We start from the raw sequence: 22756 nt of genomic DNA, 5'->3' as shown, positions 1-22756 counted from the left end.
TTAAATATGATGATATGACGATCATGCTCTATCAATTTTCTCTAGGTATAATATTCAAGATTACTTGCTGGGAATGATACTATTTTTTTGCTCTAGATGTGCATTTAGAAAATAATTTTCAAATCCACAAGTTTCATTTTCTTATACTGATAACACTTGGCTATACTTTAAGTCATTAGTAGACTGATATTTCCTAAAGTAGAACGTTGTAAAGAATTCAAAAACGTTGGCGTGATATACATGCAGAGCAGGTTAGAGATAATGAAAGTACTAAAATTCGAAAGTCTCAAAAAAATGATAGTAAAGATCGCATTAGCGCAAACAAACAGAAATTATTATTCGGTGAAATAACAGAACAGCACAAAGAGATCAAATATATTGTTCGGATTTAAACTTTAAGTCAGAGACTTGTGGATCAACTAATTCGTGTTGCCATCAGGGAAAAGTAGTGTTTCTTCCCAATGAAGCGGTGTATCCGTGAGAGTTAAAAGATTTGTTGTTTGGTGAAAGTGAAATCCACATATGCAACCGACAGAGACACGAAGTGGCGGGCGCATAGCACAGGCCTGGAAGGTTGGCAAGCGAAGCCCCCTAGTTTATATATTATCCTTAAAATGGTGCCATTAATAAAACAGCAGCACTAATTATACCATATTCATCTCTGCATTCAGCAAACTGCAAAATGTAGTTTCTATAATAAAAACACAGTTTCAAAGTCAAGCATTCTCAAAACACAGTAACACCAAGATCATAATTTGACACTAAACAAAACAGCAAATACTTTAGTACAAAGCAAGAAAATATAATTTCATAAACATAATAAAATATAAAACCATAAAAATACTATTTTTAGTTAAGTTTTAATTAAACATATTCATGTATTATAACAATCAGCTCTTTCCAATACTGTATTGCAGAATAGGTCACAAGACAGAAAATACATTTGATGGAATACCAATCCATAACTAAATATTATATAAAATATAGTATTTATAATTTGTGGGCGGAATAATATACCTGTTTTTGGCACTGATGTATGACATTATGTTCTGATTGAAGAATTTCAGGATTAAAGGTATACAGTTAGCAAATACCAAGTGCTGAGATACATATTCAAACTGTAATAAAAGATAAAAACAAAATATATTTAGCAAGTCATAAGTAAACAGTAAGAAGTACTCATACATTTATAGAAATAATATTTTTTTGAAAGGACACACAATAGCTATTCCAATAAATAAATAATAAATTCCAATTAGTTTACAAATACTGAGAGTGATGGGTATTGTAACACCGTTGAATACTAAATTGCATTTGTGAAACTCTGAAATATACAGTATATGTATGCAGATACAGCCTGTGACTTACTGTATAATTATTCTGCTGTAATACAAAATGTCTTGTACTTGGAAAGTGAAAACTAAGTACCTGTCCTATGGCATTACACTATATAGTAGGGAAGCTTATTTGTGTCACCAAAAATGATTACTTGTAAAACAAATTTTATTTTAAAATGCTCCAGTTTTTTTTTTATTTTCAAAAGGTTAAGGAGTTCTGTACTTTGCCATTCTTTACTAAATTATTTTTCAGTCAAAATTTTCATATACCGTACCCGAATTTAAGAAATACATCTGTAAAAGGCCCGAGTGGCATTGCAGTACAGAAACATCACTACACATTAGTCACAAGAGGATGGTATCTACAAAAACAGGCAGAAGCCATTTATTTAACGCATGTATTTGGCTTTCCTCTATTTCCCTTTCAGTATTTAAACCTGCTACCAATTTCAGTTAAGTAGTATAATATTGAAAAACTTTTTAAAATACAGCCTGCATTTGAGTAATTACAGTAAGGGTTAGGGTGCAGTCCTAGTTCATATTTTAAAGAGTCCATATTTTAAAGCTTTATAAACTCATATCCAGTTTAAGTTTTGTTTTACCAAAGGTTTTTAAAATAAATGAACATCAACGCAAGTTGATGATAGGAGGTTAGATGGATATATTTGTATAATAATACATTTTATAGATTTCAAAACATTTTTAAATTTAAAATTGAATACTTTTATTTATTTGTTAACATTCAGACAAATTTTTCTCTAATAATATTAACTATACTTCTTTATTAATGCAGAAGTGGATTTTTTTCCTATTGTTAAATACAAGCACTTCTAATGAACCACCAATATGACACCATACCAGGCTGATCACTACCAAACCCTCTCTTCTCTCCTAAAGAAAAATACAAGTTGCCTAGTTTCTGCAAGGTCAGTGAAAAAAAAATCACAATTAGCAGTGTGGCTGATATTTAAACAATGAAATCCCTTTCTTGAGAAATATTTAGTAAAGGTTATTGTTAGCTTTTGCTTTCTTCAAGATATACTGTGCTAAAGTTACATTAACTTAAGTAATTATCAATGCAGTCAAATGTAACTGTACTGTTTTGACTATATGATTAAGATGACAAACTTGTTTTATTATTTGCTTAAAAACATGCAAATATATATATATATAAATATACACACACACAGAAATACTGGTCAAACCACTAACTTGTTTTCTTTTCTGTCAGGTAAATATTTAAACATAACTTTCAGGAGCTTTGTTGATTGTGTAATTTTGTCAACAGCTCAAAGAAACATAAAATGATAATTAAGTATGAGGAAAACTTGATGTATAAATAAGTAAATGGTTCCATTATCAATATAATGTTCATACAGGCTTAAAAGTACATACTACGTAATGAATTGTCAACTTCAATTAAATAGTTAGTCTGTTATAATATAAAATTGTGTTCTTATTTCTTAGTTATTCATTTTTATTATTACACTGTTTCCCTTCACTACTGTTAAGATTGCTGAGATAATTCATCTTAACTAACACACATTACTCCTAACAACATTTTCAAACCCACTAATCTAGTGAAGGGTTGCGGGGACCATCCTGGCAGCATTAGACACAAGGCAGGAACCCACCCTGAATTGGGTGCCAGTCCACTGCGAGACACACTTGTACACAAACTGGAGTTCATAATTAACCTGATGGACACAACTTTGGGATTTGGGAGGACAACCAGATCACCTAGAGAAAAATTCACACTGATATAAAGAAAAATTACAGACATCACTCGGGGAGGTCACAAAACTTAGATGATCTTATGATATCATAAGTGATTCCTATGCAAAAGTTGTACAAGGGGAAGCAAGCATTAAATAGACAGTAGTAGGAGGAAAACTCTTTACTAGCAGTCTGACAGACTCTACATGCCAGCATGAACAAAAGGATTTGCCTTATTTAGTACCTATTCAAAGGTCACTGGTGGTATGAGGACATTGTTAACTGGTAGGAAAGCAGCAGATGCAGAAGTAGGGCCTTGCTGCCTAATTATTAAAGGAAGGTACCTCATGATTCATCCTGGATTCATGACATACAAAACCATAGGTGCAGTGGTGATCAAAGCTGATGGAGCTTGTGAAACTGAATAAGACTTTAAGACAATAAAAATCAATAGGGCAGTCCAGCAAGGGACTGGTAGTTTACTGCTGACACCAAAGCCAACGTGAATACACTTTGTTTTATAATTGTACTTATTCAATTATGTATTCCTCCCCTAGTGTTTCTTTGGTTAAAAGGGCTATTTTCTAAATTGTAAGCTCTTTTGCATTCTTTTCCTTCAGGGTTAGACTGACCACAAGTTAGTCCATCCAATCACAATATTTACAATTTACAAACTTTTTTTTTCATTCCTGTATTTCAACCCTTTAAGACCAACAAGCAGATGAAGCCTCTGTTTAAAATTAAGCCTTTAACGATTTACCAGTTGCAGCTGTCTTATCAGGTAAATCAAATAACTGACGTAATCATCCTCTTTGACACTGGGTAATAATACAAATTAATATGTATAATTTGACAATGGAAAGAAAATAAAGACAAATTCTATTGCTACTAATCTGCAGTTAATACTCAATATTTTATACATTCTGCTCTACAGAAAACATCCCTGGGAAATCCATTCTCTGATGCCCCTTACTGTTCATCTAACTTTTCTGAAAACTTTCTTTATAACAATGAGGTGTATGTGAAACTCGGGAAGAGTTATTTACCAGCTTCAAAGGCAATAGTACTAGAGTGTTGTACCGTGTTAGCCATTATGAATGTAGTGAGAAGTCAAGCAAAATGACACCTTTTATCAGCTAACTAAAAAGATTACAATATGCAAGCTTTCGAGGCAACTCAGGCCCTTTCTTCAGGGGTCTGAGTTGCCTTGAAATCTTTCAAAGGCAATATAAACTCTTATCACATCCTTATGTCTTTTGAGGTTATTCAAACAAAGTTGACAGGATACTTAAATTCTGACTGTTTTATCTCTTACCTGTTAAAAAAGCAACATGGAAAAAAAGATCTTGTTTCAATATGTAAGCAAAAGTTTAAGAACAAAATTTTAGTTAATTTTGTCACCTGATAGATGTGGTTAAGCTTAAAATGCTTCAGCAGCAATAGGAGAAGTGCAGATATGGCCTTGACAATAATTTCCTTGTGTCTATTTACATCAATTCCCAGCTTCATACTCTGTAGGACTGTTATTCTGATTAAAAAAAGAGACACGTTTTGAAGCTCTTACTTAGTTTTCTAATATAAAAAAACAAAGATTATTTATTAAAATAGCAATATAAGCAATTACTGCTTTTAGCCCTTGTTTTTGAAATTACTTTTCAGTTTATTCAAAATAAAAAAGTATCTATCAGCCAGTCATTTTCTAACCATCTTAGACTCAAACAGGGTCATGGGGGGCATGAGGGATGGGAGGGTGGTCGTGCTGAAGCCTAACCCAGCTAGCATAGTCCTCAAGGCAGGAACAAACGTTGGACAGGGCACCAGTCCATTGCAGAAATGTAAGTGAATTTGCTTTATATAGAAGCCGCAGCAGGTGGCATAAATAAAACATAACAAAATTAACCTTAAGGTAAGGAAGTAAAAGGTTTGCAATTTTATGTTTGAATAAAAATTTCAGTAGAAGAAATCTGAACTTCTGGTGCCTAATTGCAAATATGCTTCCAACTAAATATATTGCATATGCTGCTTTTGCAAACAATGCATCTCATATATTCAATACAAGGCCTTTCTATTTGACTATATGGCAAAACCTATGAGTGATTTATTAAGTTATTTATTATGGCATTTAATATACAAATCACACTTGTATGAGAATCAAGTTTGTTTTTTGTATTGTATGTCTTTTCATTTTTAAAAAGCTTCAGGCAAATGCATCTACTGAATAATGAATAATAATAATATTCTAAATCAGATATATAGTAAGATAGGGTGGTAAGGTGGCAGAGTGGTTGGAGCTGCAGCAATACAACTTAAAGATACTAAGTCTGAATCTCAGCCAGGTTACTTACTGTCTGTATGTAGTTTACACATTCTTCCCTGTGCGTGCATGAGTTTTTCCCAAGGTGCTTCAATTTTCCACCTACATCTCACAGGTGTCTAATTACACTGACTGACAACTTTAATTTGCCTTTATATAAGTCACTTTGGATGTGTATAGAAAAAGAAAGAAAAAGTAACTTCCAATCATGGATGTGTGTTTAAATGAAAGGAGGTATAGGATAGAGGAAAGTTCAAAAGTAAACATGTTTTTTATGCATGAGTATTAAAATGAAATTGTCTAACTTAAGTTGGATGTAAAATGAGTTACATATTGAAAGGAAACAAAATAAATCCAACCAGTTTTTAGGAAAAATGTAAAAACAGAAAATTAAATAGCAACAGTTTAAATGAAAGACCTATCATGTCAGGTCAGGTTGGGGAGCATGCACTGGTACAGTGTGTTGCCACACACACCACATGATGAAACAGCTCAGGATCCTGGTTGGCAACCCCCCAGGCAGATACGCGGTCCGGTCCCACCACCTGGAAATGACCACCTATTTGCCGCAGCCAGGTGTTACGCGGGTGTCCCTTTGGCCTGGTCCAGCTGCTCAGGTCCTCAACAATGAGGATCCTGTAAGCCGGATCCTTTATGCTGTAAAGCCTGGATCTTTGGTTTTATCCAGGACACTCGCAAGCCCAGACACTCAGACTCCTCGCTAAGTCTCTCGAGAGCCCTGATCAGAATCTCCATTGACTCCGCAAAGATCATGGCATCATTGGCAAAGTCAAGATCAGTGAAACCTCTTAACCAACAGATACCCTACAGCTGCTGGACCCCAGAACCCTGCCCAACAACCAGTACATGCAAGCACTGAACAGAATAGGAGCAAGAACACACCCCTGATGAACCCCAGAATCAATTGGGAAAAACGCAGAAGTTCTGCCTCCACTCAGAACAGCACTCACAGTACTAGTGTACAGGCCAGCCATTATATCCAGCAACTTTGGGGGGATCCCACTAAGTCTCAGGATGTCCCACAGGGCACGCTAATCAACTAAGTTGAACACTTCACGAAAATTAACAAAGGCTGCAAAGAAACTCTGCTGATACTTATCTTTGAACTCTAAGAGAACCATCGCTGGTAGGTGAGCAGGTGATCACATATCACAATCCAGGCAATCACCCTTCTGTTTTCAGATAGTGGCAACAAGTTCTGTTTTCCAGTAAGCTGGGATTATGCCTGTCTCCCAAATGGAAGCAAAGATTGCTTGTAATGCAAAGAGGAGAGCCTTACCACACTTCTGATACTACAGATCCCTGCAGCCTTTCCTACCCTCAGCTGGTTCACCATCTGTGCAATCTCAGTGAGATTGGGTGGTTCACAGCTAATTGGAGGATTAGCCTCAAGAACCGTGGACCCAGAGATGTCCAACATCCTAGCTGGAGGACCTGCTTTAAACAGCTGCTCAAAGTAGCCAGCCCAGTGGGTCACAATTGCAGAATCATCAGCGACTCTCCAAGGAACAGATTTGGAAGTGCATAATGTTTTGATTCCTCTGTAAACAGGAGATGGTGTGTCACTTACTCACAGATTCCTCTAACAAACAGCTCCTTATCTGCCCTCGGAGCCCTCACAGCTGTCCTCAGTTCCCAGTACAAACCAGAGTTTCTATCAAGCCATGTGCTGAGACTCTTCTTGATAATATCCAGGGTACCCTGTGAGATGAAACACTTCCTTCTGGAAACACCGGCAACACCAACACGACTCTCATCAACCTTCAGGGTCTTGTCACGGAAGGTCTCCCACATCACTTTAAGATCAGAAGTCCCACCCAAGTCGGCAAGTTCTTCACACAAACTGCGTGCAAAAACATTAGAAACAGTCTGATCTTGGAGTCTGGCCAGGTACGGCCTCATTCTCATAGTAGGTGGTAGCCTACTGCACCTAAGCTGGATCATCAGAGTAGCAACAACAAGTCTGTGGTCAAAATTCACAAACTGTAGACTCTGCAGTTCTGTAGGATCCTCCAGCATCTGCCCACAAAGATGTAATCAATCTCCTTCACTACACCACCAGTATTGGAGTACCAAGTCCAATGATGCGGCTCAGGGTTCTGGAACCAGGATCCAGTGATCCACAGACCCTGACCTTTTGCAAAGTCAAAGAACATGGACCCACTTTTACCATGGTCACCAGACCCATGGGGACCGATACAATCCTCATAGCCAGCCCTGTGCCAGTGGTCGCATTGAAGTCACCCATGACCATAATGGCCTGACCCCATTAGCTCTCCTGACGGTTTTGACTCTTCCAGGGATGAGGCTCCCGGCGGCTTTCCCCCATCCCCTTCATAATGTGAGCAGCCTTCCTATAGGCGGCTGCAGCAGAGCTACTGCCATGGACAGCAGAAAGGAGTCACCCCCAAGATTTCCCTGAAAGTTGGAAATACCTATTTTAAAAAGAAAACAAATCTCTAATTTTCCAGTCTATGTGCCTACACTTATGCCTCTGTATGCAAATTTCTAGGATAATGGTGGTCCTATTTGAGGTGCCTTACACCCAAAGCTACTGTGATAGGTACTGGCTTCCCATGACCATAATGCAAATGGATAACTGAGGCACAAAATGGATGGATTCATTTTTTTTTTTTTTTTTTTTTTTATAAAATTATGTTATTTTTTGTTTATACAAATGATTCTTGAATTTGCTATCTATGACCTAGGTAAATAAATCTAAGATTAAAAAGAAAAACATGCTCATTAGATTAATATAAGGATTGGCTACATGATCTTTTGCTTTGAGTGGGGGAATGCACTAAAGTAATATGAAAGGTTTATTGGTTTGTTCAACAAAAAGTCTTTATTACTCACGGCATCTCCTCTGGAAGTACATCAGCCAGGATATTGATGGAATCAGTCTTTGCCTTTGAGGTAGGAGCAGCAGCAAGCAGAAGTTTTAGCAGAGCAATCTGTAAAATACAAAATGCATCTAAATTAACATGCATAGCATTCCACTGTAGATGTTATTTCCTCTGAAATTATATTTCTGCCATTTGTTGACTATTGAAGAGTTGTATTGCTCATTTTGTTAATATATTCTTTATTTAAATGCAGTTTTCTCCAAAAAAGTGAAGTTGGTAAATAAAGATATGACTGATATACTGTATATCCTGATCAAATAAATCAGGTATGTTATACATGCACTTAGAAGTCTTAGTGCCTTCAACACAATCCAACCTCTGCTCCTTAGGGACAAACTGACAGAGATGGGATTAGATTCATACCTAGTGGCATGGATCGTGGACTATCTTAAAGACAGACCTCAGTATGTGCGTCTTGGGAACTGCACGTCTGACATTGTGGTCAGCAACACAGGAGCGCCACAAGGGACTGTACTTTCTCCGGTCCTGTTCAGCCTATATACATCGGACTTCCAATACAACTCGGAGTCCTGCCACGTGCAAAAGTTCGCTGATGATACTGCTATCGTGGGCTGCATCAGGAATGGGCTGGAGGATGAGTATAGGGACCTAATCAATGACTTTGTTAAATGGTGCGACTCAAACCACCTACAACTGAACACCAGCAAAACCAAGGAGCTGGTGGTGGATTTTAGGAGGCCCAGACCCCTCATAGACCCCGTGATCATCAAAGGTGACTGTGTGCAGATGGTGCAGACCTATAAATATCTGGGAGTGCAGCTGGATGATAAATTAGACTGGACTGCCAATACTGATGCGCTGTGCAAAAAAGGACAGAGCCGACTATACTTCCTTAGAAGGCTGGCGTCCTTCAACATCTGCAATAAGATGCTGCAGATGTTCTTTCAGACGGTTGTGGCGAGCGCCCTCTTCTACGCGGTGGTGTGCTGGGGAGGCAGCATTAAGAGGAAAGATGCCTCACGCCTGGACAAACTGGTGAGGAAGGCAGGCTCTATTGTTGGCATGGAGCTGGACAGTTTAACATCTGTGGCAGAGCGAAGGGCACTCAACAGGCTCCTATCAATTATGGAGAATCCACTGCATCCACTAAATAGTATCATCTCCAGACAGAGGAGCAGCTTCAGCGACAGACTGCTGTCAATGTCCTGCTCCACTGACAGACTGAGGAGATCGTTCCTCCCCCAAACTATGTGACTCTTCAATTCCACCCAGGGGGGTAAACGTTAACATTTAACATTATACAAAGTTATTGTCTGTTTTTCACCTGCATTATTATCAATCTTTAATTTAATATTATTTATTGTATCAGTATGCTGCTGCTGCAGAATGTGAATTTCCCATTGGGATTAATAAAGTATCTATCTATCTATAAGTGATTAATTAACGACAGAGAACAAATATGAAGAATCTGCAACTCCAGTGGTTTCAGAGAACAAACAGATTGCTGATATTTTCTTAAAATTTGCTTTTTCAATATTTTTTACTTTTACATTACCTGTGTCGACTATGTTGTTTTGGAGAAGTAGTGAATAAGAATGATATGCTTTGCTGTGCTGTTATCATAAAATTTTTTCCCTGTACACATTCAAATACAACTACATCTATTTTGTAGGATGGTGACACAATCTGTGCACAGAGCATTAAATGTCCTGAATGGCCATATTAAGATCTTGTATTTTGTTAATAGTAGGTCTCATACTGGTGGACAGGTTGAGCTACTATTAAAGGTATATGGTTTGCATAAATGACAATACTGTATGTATGACTGATAAACCAAACTAGTCCATTTCAAATGATTTCTTTTATATAATATTTGACAGTCTCCTGAACTGAAGGAGAGATTAAGAAAAGTTCCCCTGAGCTAAATTCACCAGTTTTTCAACTGCATAAAAATGCAAAAAAGAATAATTTTTAAAAATCTGGTACAATCTGACAAAGTAGGAAATTCTATAAATAAAGAATTTTTGTTACCCATATCAACGTGAATGCTTGTTTAGCATTATAGCTCTTATTTATTATACACCGTCAGCATGGCACTGCCAGATCTAAACACTAGCGTGGAGAATTGCTCGTGTACTAAATTGACTATAGCTGCAGGTGGAAGTCCCATTTTACTTATGGGTGCCAAGCAGAGCTGTGTTGCGGTGCAACAATCCATTAGCCAGCGAAAGTGCTGTGAAGAAGCTGCCTGTTGTTACAATTCTGCCTTTGTCCAGAAACAGATCCATAAGCTTTATGACCACAGACTTGGAAAATATTTGCCCTGGGTTATAACTCAAAACACAGTTCAACAAAATGTTGCCAGATGTCTGAAATTGCAGCAAATCTGTTGTTTTTCCACACGTTCTGCATGGGTGTCTTTTTGTCAAAGCACAAATGCCGCATGATAGTCTGATAGTGGTCATGAGACATCGTATTTTTGATTGCCGGTACAGTGATCCCTCGCTATATCGCGCTTCGCCTTTCGCGGCTTCACTCCATCGCGGATTTTATATGTAAGCATATTTAAATATATATCGCGGATTTTTTGCTGGTTCGCGGATTTCTGCGGACAATAGGTCTTTTAATTTCTGGTACATGCTTCCTCAGTTGGTTTGCCCAGTTGATTTCATACAAGGGACGCTATTGTCAGATGGCTGAGAAGCTACCCAACTTACTTTTCTCTCTCTCTTGCGCTGACTATCTGTGATCCTGACGTAGGGTGTGTGAGCAGGGGGGCTGTTCGCACACCTAGACGATACGGACGCTCGTCTAAAAATGCTGAAAGATTATCTTCACGTTGCTATCTTTTGTGCAGCTGCTTCCTGAAACGACATGCTACAAGGTGCTTCGCATACTTAAAAGCTCGAAGGGCACGTATTGATTTTTGATTGAAAAACAAACTCTGTCTCTCTCTCTTTGTCTGCTCCTGACGGAGGGGGTGTGAGCTGCCGCCTTCAACAGCTTTGTGCCGTGGTGCTTCGCATACTTAAAAGCAAACAGCCCTATTGATTTGTTTGCTTTTCTCTATCTATGTGACATTCTGTGCTCCTGACAAGCACTCCTTTGAAGAGGAAGATATGTTTGCATTCTTTTAATTGTGAAATGGAACTGTCATCTCTGTCTTGTCATGGAGCACAGTTTAAACTTTTGAAAAAGAGACAAATGTTTATTTGCAGTGTTTGAATAATGTTCCTGTCTCTCTACAACCTCCTGTGTTTCTGCGCAAATCTGTGACCCAAGCATGACAATATAAAAATAACCATATAAACATATGGTTTCTACTTTGCGGATTTTCTTATTTCGCGGGTGGCTCTGGAACACAACCCCCGCGATGGAGGAGGGATTACTGTACAACAAATAGTTTTGAGCAGGCATCAACCACAGTACCAACTGTGGTCATTGCTGCTCTTGTGAAAATAAAAACCATCAACACAGAGAGGGAGAGGCAAGCTCGTTGTACCACGTGAATTTCACTGACAGAATAAAAAAAAAAAGCTTACTTTTACAAGTAGCCAAAATTTTCACTGGGTGTTACAAACTCAAATCAAATGTATGATTTTATTATATTATAGTAATAATAATAACATCTCACTACTCAAAACACGGAGCCCCTGGACTCGAACCCGCAACCTTTTGGTTATAAGGCAGCAGTTCTTACCTCTGCATCATCCAGGAATACATATCAACTTTCTGTTGATTGACCTTTGAACTTGGGTTTTTAACTCATTGACAGCAACATATAAATTGAATGATTTTTTTTTCTTTGGTTATATTCTTTAACAAATGCACATGTGTTTACTCGATATTTGGACTAAAGTCTTCACACACTCTGAGACTGACATCAGCTCCGTCGGTGGGGGATGGGATAGCAGGCTGCATGCTGCTTGTGCTGATCACCATATTTGCAAAACAAAAGATGTTGATGGAGAGGTGCAAAGGAATTTAAGGTGGCCCAGGATTACAAGCTTTTTCGTAGAAATCAAGGATTCTAGTGTTAATTCATTATTGCTTTACTTTTCAATATACTGGCAAAAATGATAGTACAGTCAACTCCACTTACCTGAAATTCAATTAACTGCAATCTCCACCTAGCTGCAATGCAGGTTTTGGGCCCATTTTTTTCACTATACACATCATTGCTAACTGCATTTGGTTAGCTGCAAGTCGCTTATCTGCAATTTCCAGTTTGCTGCAATGCCTTTACTATTCCCCTTTCATGATTTTTCAGGTCAGTCAGCTTCAGATAGCTGCAATGGCTGTGCGAGTCCGTTTTCTGCTTACTGTACAGTCTACTCCATTTAAGTGCACGGCCTCCAGACGAGATTGCCACGTGCGCTTAAGCAGAGTCAACTGCACTTGACTTTATGCAAATAGGGACCATGCAAGTCATGTGCAGCTAAGCGGAGTGTGCGCTCAACCGACGTGCACGCAAATGGAGTCGACTGTAGTTGATACACTGTACAGAGAGAGACGACACCATATAAAGTCGACAGTGCCAGGCATATGCGTGGGCAGTGTCTGTTATTTGAGTAACTTAGAAAGCCGACAGATCTGAAAAGAACATCAACTGATCAACATAATTTAGTTTTTTGAAAAGTTGCTGGAATATTGTTACATTAGGTCTAGTCTAATACGGCAGCGTGTAAGACTTCAAAAACGTTAAAAGCCCTGTCATTAGCGGATAGAGTAGAAGTGTTAAAATGAATTGATAATAAGGAAAGTCAAGTGTCTGTTGCCAAGCACTTCGATGTTCATCCAAGTCAAATCGGTCACATTGTTAAGCAATGGCAGCAGGTGATTGATGACTGGAAAAAAAACGCTAATCCTGACTGAAAAAGAAAACGGGCAGGAAATTCCTCTTAGGATGTCGAAGTCACATTGTTCCATTGGTTCAGCCAAGCTAGAAGCAGACAGCTGCCAGTTAGCGGACTGATGTTGATTGAAAAAGCCAATCAGCTTGCTGTTAGCTTTGAGATAGATAGATAGATAGATAGATAGATAGATAGATAGATAGATAGATAGATAGATAGATAGATAGATAGATAGATAGATAGATAGATAGATAGATAGATACTTTATTAATCCCAAGGGGAAATTCACATACTCCAGCAGCAGCATACTCATAAAAACAAAATTAAATTAAAGAGTAATAAAAATGCAGGTATAACAGACAATAACTTTGTATAATGTTAACGTTTAACGGGTGGAATTGAAGAGTCGCATAAGTGTGGGGGAGGACCAATCTCCCCAGTCTGTCAGTGGAGCAGGACAGTGACAGCAGTCTGTCGCTGAAGCTGCTCCACTGTCTGGAGATGATACTGTTCAGTGGATGCAGAGGATTCTCCATGATTGACAGGAGCCTGCTCAGCGCCCATCACTCTGCCACGGATGTCAAACTGTCCAGCTCTGTGCCTGCAATAGAGCCTGCCTTCCTCACCAGTTTGTCCAGGTGTGAGGCGTCCCTCTTCTTTATGCTGCCTCCCCAGCACACCACCACGTAGAAGAGGGCGCTCGCCACAACCGTCTGATAGCACATCTGCAGCATCTTATTGCAGATGTTGAAGGACGCCAGCCTTCTAAGGAAGTATAGTCGGCTCTGTCCTCGCTTGCACAGAGCATCCGTATTGGCAATCCAGTCCAATTTATCATCCAGCTGCACTCCCAGGTATTTATAGTTCTGTACCCTCTGCACAGTCACCTCTGATGATAATGGGGTCCATGAGGGGCCTGGTCCTCCTAAAATCCACCACCAGCTCCTTGGTTTTGCTGGTGTTCAGTTGTAGGTGGTTTGAGTTGCACCATTTAACAAAGTCTTTGATTAGGTTCCTATACTCCTCCTCCTGCCCACTCCTGATGCAGCCCACGATAGCAGTGTTGTCAGCGAACTTTTGCACGTGGCAGGACTCTGAGTTGTATTGGAATTCCGATGTATATAGGCTGAACAGGACCGGAGAAAGTACAGTCCCCTGCGACGCTCCTGTGCTGCTGACCACAATATCAGACCTGTAGTTCCCGAGATGCACATACTGAGGTCTGTCTGTAAGATAGTCCACGATCCATGCCACTGGGTATGAATCTACTCCCATCTCTGTCAGCTTGTCCATAAGGAGCAGAGGTTGGATGGTTTTGAAGGTGCTAGAAAAGTCCAGAAACATAATTCTTACAGCACCACTGCCTCTGTCCAAGTGGGAGAGTGATCGGTGTAGCATATAGATGATGGCATCCTCCGCTCCCACCTTTTCCTGGTATGCGAACTGCAGAGGGTCATAGGCATGGCGGACCTGTGGCCTCAGGTGGTTAAGCAGCAGCCGCTCCATGGTCTTCATCACATGTGACGTCAGAGTGACAGGCCGGAAGTCATTCAGCTCACTAGGACGTGATACCTTTGGGACTGGGGTGATGCAAGATGTTTTCCAAAGCCTCGGGACTCTCCCCTGTTCCAGGCTCAGGTTGAAGATACGCTGCAGACGACTCCCCAGCTCCAACGCAGAGGCCTTCAGCAGTCGTGGCGATACTCCATCTGGACCCACTGCTTTGCTGGTACGAAGTCTCCTCAGCTCTCTGCTTACCTGGGCTGCTGTAATTGTGGTTGGGGGAAACTCTCTCCTATGCTGGCATCAGCAGAAGGATGGTTGGAGGGTGCAGTACTCTGAGGTGAGAGTGGGTTAGGGTGGTCAAACCTGTTAAAGAAGTTGTTCATCAGGTTTGCTCTCTCCACGTCTCCCTCGATGGTGGCACCCCGCTTCGAGCTGCAGCCAGTGATGATCTTCATCCCATCCCACACTTCCTTCATGCTGTTATTCTGCAACTTCTGCTCCAGCTTTCTCCTGTACTGCTTCTTCGCTGAGCTGGACTCGGAGTTCCTTCTGCATGCGCTTGAGCTCATACTGATCACCGCCTTTAAAAGCCCTTTTCTTCTGGTTCAAAAGGCCCTTGATGTCACTTGTAATCCATGGCTTGTTGTTAGCATAGCAGCGTACTGATCTTACTGGAACTACAATGTCCATACAGAAATTGATGTACAGTAATCCCTCCTCCATCGCGGGGGTTGCGTTCCAGAGCCACCCGCGAAATAGGAAAATCCGCGAAGTAGAAACCATATGTTTATATGGTTATTTTTAGAATGTCATGCTTGGGTCACAGATTTGCGCAGAAACACAGGAGGTTGTAGAGAGACAGGAACGTTATTCAAACACTGCAAACAAACATTTGTCTCTTTTTCAAAAGTTTAAACTGTGCTCCATGACAAGACAGAGATGACAGTTCTGTCTCACAATTAAAAGAATGCAAACATATCTTCCTTTTCAAAGGAGTGCAAAGCAAGCAGTCAAAAAAAAAATCAATAGGGCTTTTTGGCTTTTAAGTATGCGAAGCACCGCCGGTACAAAGCTGTTGAAGGCGGCAGCTCGCACCCCCTCTGTCAGGAGCAGGAAGAGAGAGGAAGAGAGAGAGAGAGAGAGATAGAGAGACAGATAAAAAAATCAATACGTGCCCTTTGAGCTTTTAAGTATGCGAAGCTCCTTGCAGCATGTCCTTTCAGGAAGCAGCTGCACACAGCCCCCCTGCTCACACCCCCCTACGTCAGCGCAAGAGAGAGAGAGAGAGAGAAAGTAAGCTCGATAGCTTCTCAGCCATCTGCCAATAGCGTCCCTTGTATGAAATCAACTGGGCAAACCAACTGAGGAAGCATGTACCAGAAATTAAAAGACCTATTGTCCGCAGAAACCCGCGAAGCAGCGAAAAATCCGCGATATATATTTAAATATGCTTACATATAAAATCCGCGATGGAGTGAAGCCGCGAAAGGCGAAGCGCGATATAGCGAGGGATCACTGTAATCAGTAGTGCAGTCAACAACCTCCTCAATGTTCTCACTATGTGACCCCTGCAGGATATCCCAGTCTGTAGTTCCAAAGCATTCTCTCAGAGCCTGCTCTGCCTCAGGGGACCACTTCCTGAATGAGCGTGTGGTTGTAGGTAGCTCCCTCACTCTGGGTTTGTAGTGAGGCTGAAGGAGAATCAGGTTATGATCTGCTTTTCCAAGCGCAGACAGCGGGGTGGCGATGTATGTATCTTTAACGTTTGCTTACAATAGGTCAATAGTCCTATTTCCCTTGGTGTTACAATCCACATACTGGGAGAAGGCAGGTAATGTTTTGTCTAATGTTACATGGTTAAAGTCTCCAGCGATTAGCACAAGCGCTTCGGGGTGCTGTGTTTGCAGTTTAGCAACAGCGGAATGGATGATGTCACTCGCTATCTTCATGTCCGCCAGAGGTGGGATGTAAACAATAACAACAATGACGTGTCCAAACTCTCTGGGCAAGTAATAGGGATGCAGACTTATGGCCAACAGTTCAATGTCCCTGCAGCAACTGGAGATTTTAACGTTTACATGTCCAGAGTAATTTAATGCTACAAATGGATGGCTGGAGCGCTGGAAGCAACGATAAAACATCCAGTTTAAACAGCAACATGGGGAAAAGCAGGACGGTGCTGAATTTGGTGCAGAACATTGGATAGTTGAAGTTCTTCCTGACATCATCAAAGAGTATGATAAACGTGACATCTTCAATGCCGACAAAACTGGGCTTTATTAGCATGCCATACCCGAGGGAACATTAACGTTTAAACACCATGAAGCTGCTGGGACTAAAGTGCCAAAAGACAGACTGACGCTGCTACTGGCCTGTAACATGGATGGATCAGAAAAGTTGCTGCTGCTGGTAATAGGGAAAAGCAAAGAGCCAAGGTGCTTCAAAAACGTCAAGAAGCTTCCAGTGGCATACGAGGCAAATTGCAACGCGTGGATGACCACTGAAGTTTGGCTGCAGTGGCTGAAGAAGCTAGACAAGCTTGTTTTTATGCCGCCCAACACAACAAGCTTAATTCAGCCCATGAACCAAGGCATAATAGCAAATTTCAAGCGAAATTACTGATCCCTCATGCTTTGCCATCTGATGGCTATCATGGATCAAGGTGACAATAAAACAATGAGAGCAGCCCATAAGCTGACGCTACTTGACAGTTTGCATGATGCATGGAGTCATGTCAGTACATCAACAATTGTTAACTGCTACAGACGGTCAAGCTTTGTGAAAGCTGTGGAGGGAAATAGCACTATCCCAGTTCTGGGTGCCTCAGCAGCAGTTGTGGATGATAGCAGCAGCGTGGGGCTACAGCTGCCTGATGAATGTCAACTAATGACTTCGATCGTTTCGTTGAAATTGACAGTAATGCTCCAACAAGTGCAGATAAAACAGACGAAAAGATATGCAAAAGCCTGAAGGCATCTACTCCAGCCTCTAATCAACTAGAAGTGGAGGAGAGACTGGATGCAGCCGACATCGATGACATTCAGACTGCACCTGCCATGGCACTGATGTTCGCTAATGCAGTAAAGAGCTTGGATTTTATATGAGCCTACCTAGAGTCAACTGGCTGTGATTCGTACGAAACGTTTTATGCACTGTCCAGCCAAATTTTTGACCGTTGTCCAAACCAGGCACAAACAACAATAACATTATTTTGGTCGCATGTGAACTAACACTGAGTAAATGACGACATTGCCAAACATTGCAGCTAAACGGAGTGCACTGTATGCTTTTGTAGAGTTCATCAGCATCAACTCTGGTTCAGTGGAGGACCCTGCTTATATATGCCTAGCAGTTATAGTATGAATTATTTTTTCTATTAGTTATGCTTCAAGAATAGCACAGGCATGAAGACAGAAGATCTCTGACTTCGAATTTACGCTCACCGCTCTGCAGAATACACCTGTTAGAATGGATTGGTTGGTGGAAATTGGGGCATTACTGGGTGGTATGGGTTGCCATGGTAGATCTCGAGCTATCAGTGGCGGACCGTGCATTTCACACCTAGGCCTTCAGTAGTGCTCTGTCTGAATCAACCCGCCCCTCAAAAACTAATTTACGGTTATAAAAACCATCTTAATATGTAGAAATACAGTATAAAGAGCCGTTGCATTGCAGATAGATAACTCCTGCCACAATAAATGCCTTTATTGAATAGACAAACCAGGGGTGAACAAGTTCCTTTCTACTGCAGCTACAGCCGCAACACACAAAAAAAACATCAATAATAACTCATAAACTTGCAATATTATTTAGGAAACTCTCAACATTTTACTCACCAAAAATTCGGATTATTTGTAAACAAAATTCATCCTCCTCTCTTTCCTCAAAAACAGTTCAATTGCTCTGTCGTACAGATTATCCGTGCACTTCAGTTCCATCACGAAGTCCCTTTCTATCACCATCGAAGCTAATGCTGAAAGTCGAACCTGCCCTATCGTATTTCTGGCATAAGTTTTAATTCGCTTTAGGGCTGAAAATGTCCGCTCGACAGAAGCAGTAGACACGGGAATGGTCACCGCCAAACATACCAATGTGTACAGCTGCCCCATACTCTCATTCAGATTTTTCTGATGAAGGAAGTCAAGGATATCAGTGGGAGATTTTCCTGCAAAATCATCCATGGCATACATTACAGTCAGTTCTGTTTTTAGCCGAGACTGATCAAAAAGTGCTCCGTGGCTCTGTGTTAAACTGGAGAAGGCTGCACGAGGGAAATTTTTCTTGTATTCCCGAAACTTCTGGGGGTCGAGGAGTGTGACAAACATCACTTTTTTGTGGTCTTGAAATCTGGTCTGTGTCTGGCAAATAATATTGTCCAGAATCCTGCCATGAGTTGGCGGTAGTGCGCGCAAGGATCTTGTGCTTGACCTCTTCATGCGCTCGAAGCGCCTGTGGTGCATTCAGTGGCCTCGTAGAGTTCCTCATATCGGCTTCTATCTCGCTCAACGGTGTCACAGAACTCCTTTACCCTAGCCACACAAAACTGCACATCCAGCTTTTTGTCCTGTAGTATTGAAAAGAGCACGTCTGAATACTCAAAAATGCCATTGAATGTGTGAAGCAAAAAACAAAACTCAAAATCATCCAGACGTGCTTTAAATCCATCAGCACAGCGCTCTGTGTCCTCATCATACTCATCATGATGCTCCAGAATGTGATGAAACAGTTCCTTTAGAGCATCTCTCTTCTCAAAGACCGTATTGACCACTCTGGATGTGTACTGCCATCGTGTTGGTGCCACACGAGGGAGATGCCGCTGGCAGAATTCATCCAGTAGTTGCGTGTGCTGAGGCGATCTAGAAAAAAATGCAGCAAGGCCATTGAGGTGGCCGAAAAAGATCTTGCATTCTTTAAGCTTAGAGGCCCCTTGAGTCAGTACTAAATTGAGCCGATGTGCATAGCAGTGTATGAATAAAGCCAAAGGTGCTCTCTCTTTAACTTTAGCCTGCACCCCAATTAATCCAGAAGACATGACCGCTGCGCCGTCAAAACACTGTGCCACAACTTTACCCAGACATTCATTTTCCAACAAAAATCTGATGATAAGGCCGATAATGTCTTCGGCTCGCTTCCCACTGGTAACATCTTCAAATCTGACAAATCGCTCCTTGACACCTGTGCCCGTTACGTAACGCAGGACCAGTGCTAGCTGCGCTGTGTTACTCGCATCTGTCGTCTCATCCACCATAATAGAGATGAACAGTGAGTTTTTAACGTCACTTCTTATCTCTTCTCCCATCACTTCAGCAATAGCAGTGATCAGGTCGTTTTGTATTTTACCCAACGTTCCACTAAACACTTTATTGGTGGACAGGTGGTAACTTAAATCCGTGTTGCTCTCAGCAATGAGAGAAAGAAGCTCCACATAGTTCCCTCTGTTATTGGATCCCGCGCTTTCATCGTGTCCCCGAAATGAAAGTTCCTGTTTGCCCAAAAAAATGACACAGTCTATCAGTCTTTTTAAGATTTCTCTGTTTTTCTTCACCTTTTTGTTGTGGAGCTCCGTTTCCCTGCGCACTTGCTCGTTCAGCTGTAGATCCACTCTGGTTTCCCCAAAAGTTTTGGAAAGCACCGTTGCTTGTAAGTGTCCGGCAGTGCTTTGATGTCTCATTGCTGCCTTGGTTAGGCAAGTCAAATTTACAAACCCAGTGTGGCTCCAAACACCATGTCGACCAGTGGAAAATAACAAGCACTCCCAGCAATACAATTTGCAGTGTTCCTCGGACCCTGTGAGCCAGGGGTACCGCTCGTAGTTGGTAACCTGAAAGTGGCGGACAAATCCTCCCCCTGGTTGTGACAGGCTAGCTAGCTTCGGAGTTGTCCGATCTTTCTTAACAATGTCCAGCTTTTCTTGAAAAGTCCGTCTTGAAAATGGCCTTGAAAGTAAATCTGCCACCAAATCTATTTCTTCTCCTCCTTCAGCCATTGTGGGGTGACAAAATAGCTATTACACCATCCTATCCAATCAACGGGTCTGAATATGGTGACGTTGCCGTACGCCTGCTAGAGGGCCCTAGTGAAACCAACTCAAAATCTGATTGGTTGAAACAACAGTTTAATCGACATTTATTTTGTGTTAGAGGGCCTGCAGAACGGATTGTGAAGGCCTCTGGGCAGACTTCTTTGACTTTGACCCTGCCTGGCAACAAATGATGGCTGAAATGTGGTTGGTTAAATGCTTTAATACGAAAATACATGTCTGGAAGCAGCACAACCATCGGAAAAGCTATGAAAGGAAGCGGACAGACTATTTGGAATTATTTAATAAGTATTCATGGACAAAATATAATTAACATCAGTTTGTGATTCAGATATTTTTTTAGGCCAGCAGAGAAGGCCTTGCAGGCCCTGATGGTCCGCCACTGCGAGCTATACCATTGAGCATTTATACTTTGATCAAATTGGCAGTGGTTGAATAGTGGAAGCACTTCTGGATCATGAAGAAGATCCATAAAACAGGGAGGTCTTCTCCCGGCTGCACCCTCTGGCAACACTCAAGAACCCCAAATGGACTGTCCTTCTGGACTTTGAATTCTATGTCGCCTTGCAGGTGTCCATACAGGGACCATACTAGAGAAGCACTGCCATCTACTGTAGTGGGGAAGGATTTTTTCTTGACAGTGTCCCACACTTTATCCATTAATCTTTCACCACAACTGAGATAATAATCAGGTCTCATCCTGGGCGGGTTACGCCTTTATCTATAGTATCGTCCATTACAGCCTCCAAGGCTAAGCCAGGACTCACCCTTCATCACAGTCCAGGTTCCAGTCTATCTGTTAAGGCACTTACACTCCAAAAATAAAGCCAGTGTTATATGCAACCCTGAGAAAACCAACATTCACAATTTATATTTGTACACTGCTTGCATTTAACCTCAGCAGATGCTTTACTATGGGCTTTTCAGATGACCCCTTGTGTTTCTTTTGTTCCTCCAAGTCTCTAGGTGCCATCCTACACATATTCTGAGAATGCCCTATGGTTATGGTTTACTGCTATAATGTATTGGCCTCTCTCATCTCTCTTTCTTTTCTACAAAATCCCTTTCTCCCCTCAACTTTCTGTCTCTATTTCAGCAGAAGATATTCTCTGTAGGGCACAATTGTTATTAATTTTTTTTTTATTTTATTAATTTCTGGCAAAATACCTTTTTCAATCTTATACTAGAATTATCTGTGGCACAAGTGTATGGTGTGTCTAGATCTTGTTTTTTGAAGAGGCAGTTCTCTGTGCCCATGTAGTGGTGTTGAGTTTTTCTTCTCTCTCTATTGCCCTTAATGCCGTTGTATCTTCTACTTCATGGCTATCTCTGTTCATACAATGGTGGGGTGAGTAGGAACACAGATTAGGGGAGAGGGTTAGTTGGGATTGGAGGTGGTGTTTTACTGTCCTAATATAATGTACTTTACTGTGGTTTTGTCAAGTTTGTTTATGATTATTAATTAAACCAATTAAAACTTAATAATAAAAAGCTTTTACTTTGTGAAACTGTCTTAATAGGTTAAGTCTGCTTCTATTTTAAAACTGAAATCACACTAGAGACTGAAAACCCCATTTTTTCTACCTTATACTCTTAAGCAACTGTCCTGTATTTAATAATAACTGACTGTGTTGTACTTAACAGATGGATATAAACTTGCTTTTGTGGGTGGTATTTCAGTTGTAACTTTATGCTAGGTCAGATAGATAGATAGATAGATAGATAGATAGATAGATAGATAGATAGATAGATAGATAGATAGATAGATAGATAGATAGATAGATAGATAGATAGATAGATAGATAGATAGATAGATAGATAGATAGATAGATAGATAGATAGATAGATAGATAGATAGATAGATAGATAGATAGATAGATACTTTATTAATCCCAAGGGGAAATTCACATACTCCAGCAGCAGCATACTGATAAAGAACAATATTAAATTAAAGAGTGATAACAATGCCGATAACAATGCAGGTATACAGACAGACAATAACTTTGTATAATTTTAAGGTTTATGGGGTGAAATTGAAGAGTCACATAGTGTGGGGGAGGAACAAACTCCACAGTCTGTCAGTGGAGCAGGACAGTGACAGC

General features: G+C 40.7%; 1 protein-coding gene across 2 annotated transcripts in view; it reads right to left on the bottom strand.

The window, feature by feature from the left end:
• The window catches only part of strip2 (striatin interacting protein 2), a 173651-nt gene that overhangs the window by 10576 nt on the left and 140319 nt on the right, over positions 1 to 22756 (bottom strand). For both annotated transcript variants that reach the window (XM_051923656.1, XM_028811371.2), the window contains 3 exons: positions 8245 to 8342; positions 4455 to 4581; positions 1018 to 1118 (listed from right to left, as the gene is read on the bottom strand). In XM_051923656.1, coding sequence (XP_051779616.1) covers positions 1018 to 1118; positions 4455 to 4581; positions 8245 to 8342 — 326 coding nt within the window. The remainder of the gene's footprint in view (positions 1 to 1017; positions 1119 to 4454; positions 4582 to 8244; positions 8343 to 22756) is intronic.

This window comes from Erpetoichthys calabaricus, chromosome 1 (genome assembly GCF_900747795.2).
Source record: "Erpetoichthys calabaricus chromosome 1, fErpCal1.3, whole genome shotgun sequence".
NCBI classification, from domain to species: Eukaryota; Metazoa; Chordata; class Cladistia; order Polypteriformes; family Polypteridae; genus Erpetoichthys; species Erpetoichthys calabaricus.
The sequence above is the reverse complement of the archived record's forward strand: the minus strand, read 5'-3'. Positions and strand labels throughout refer to the sequence as shown.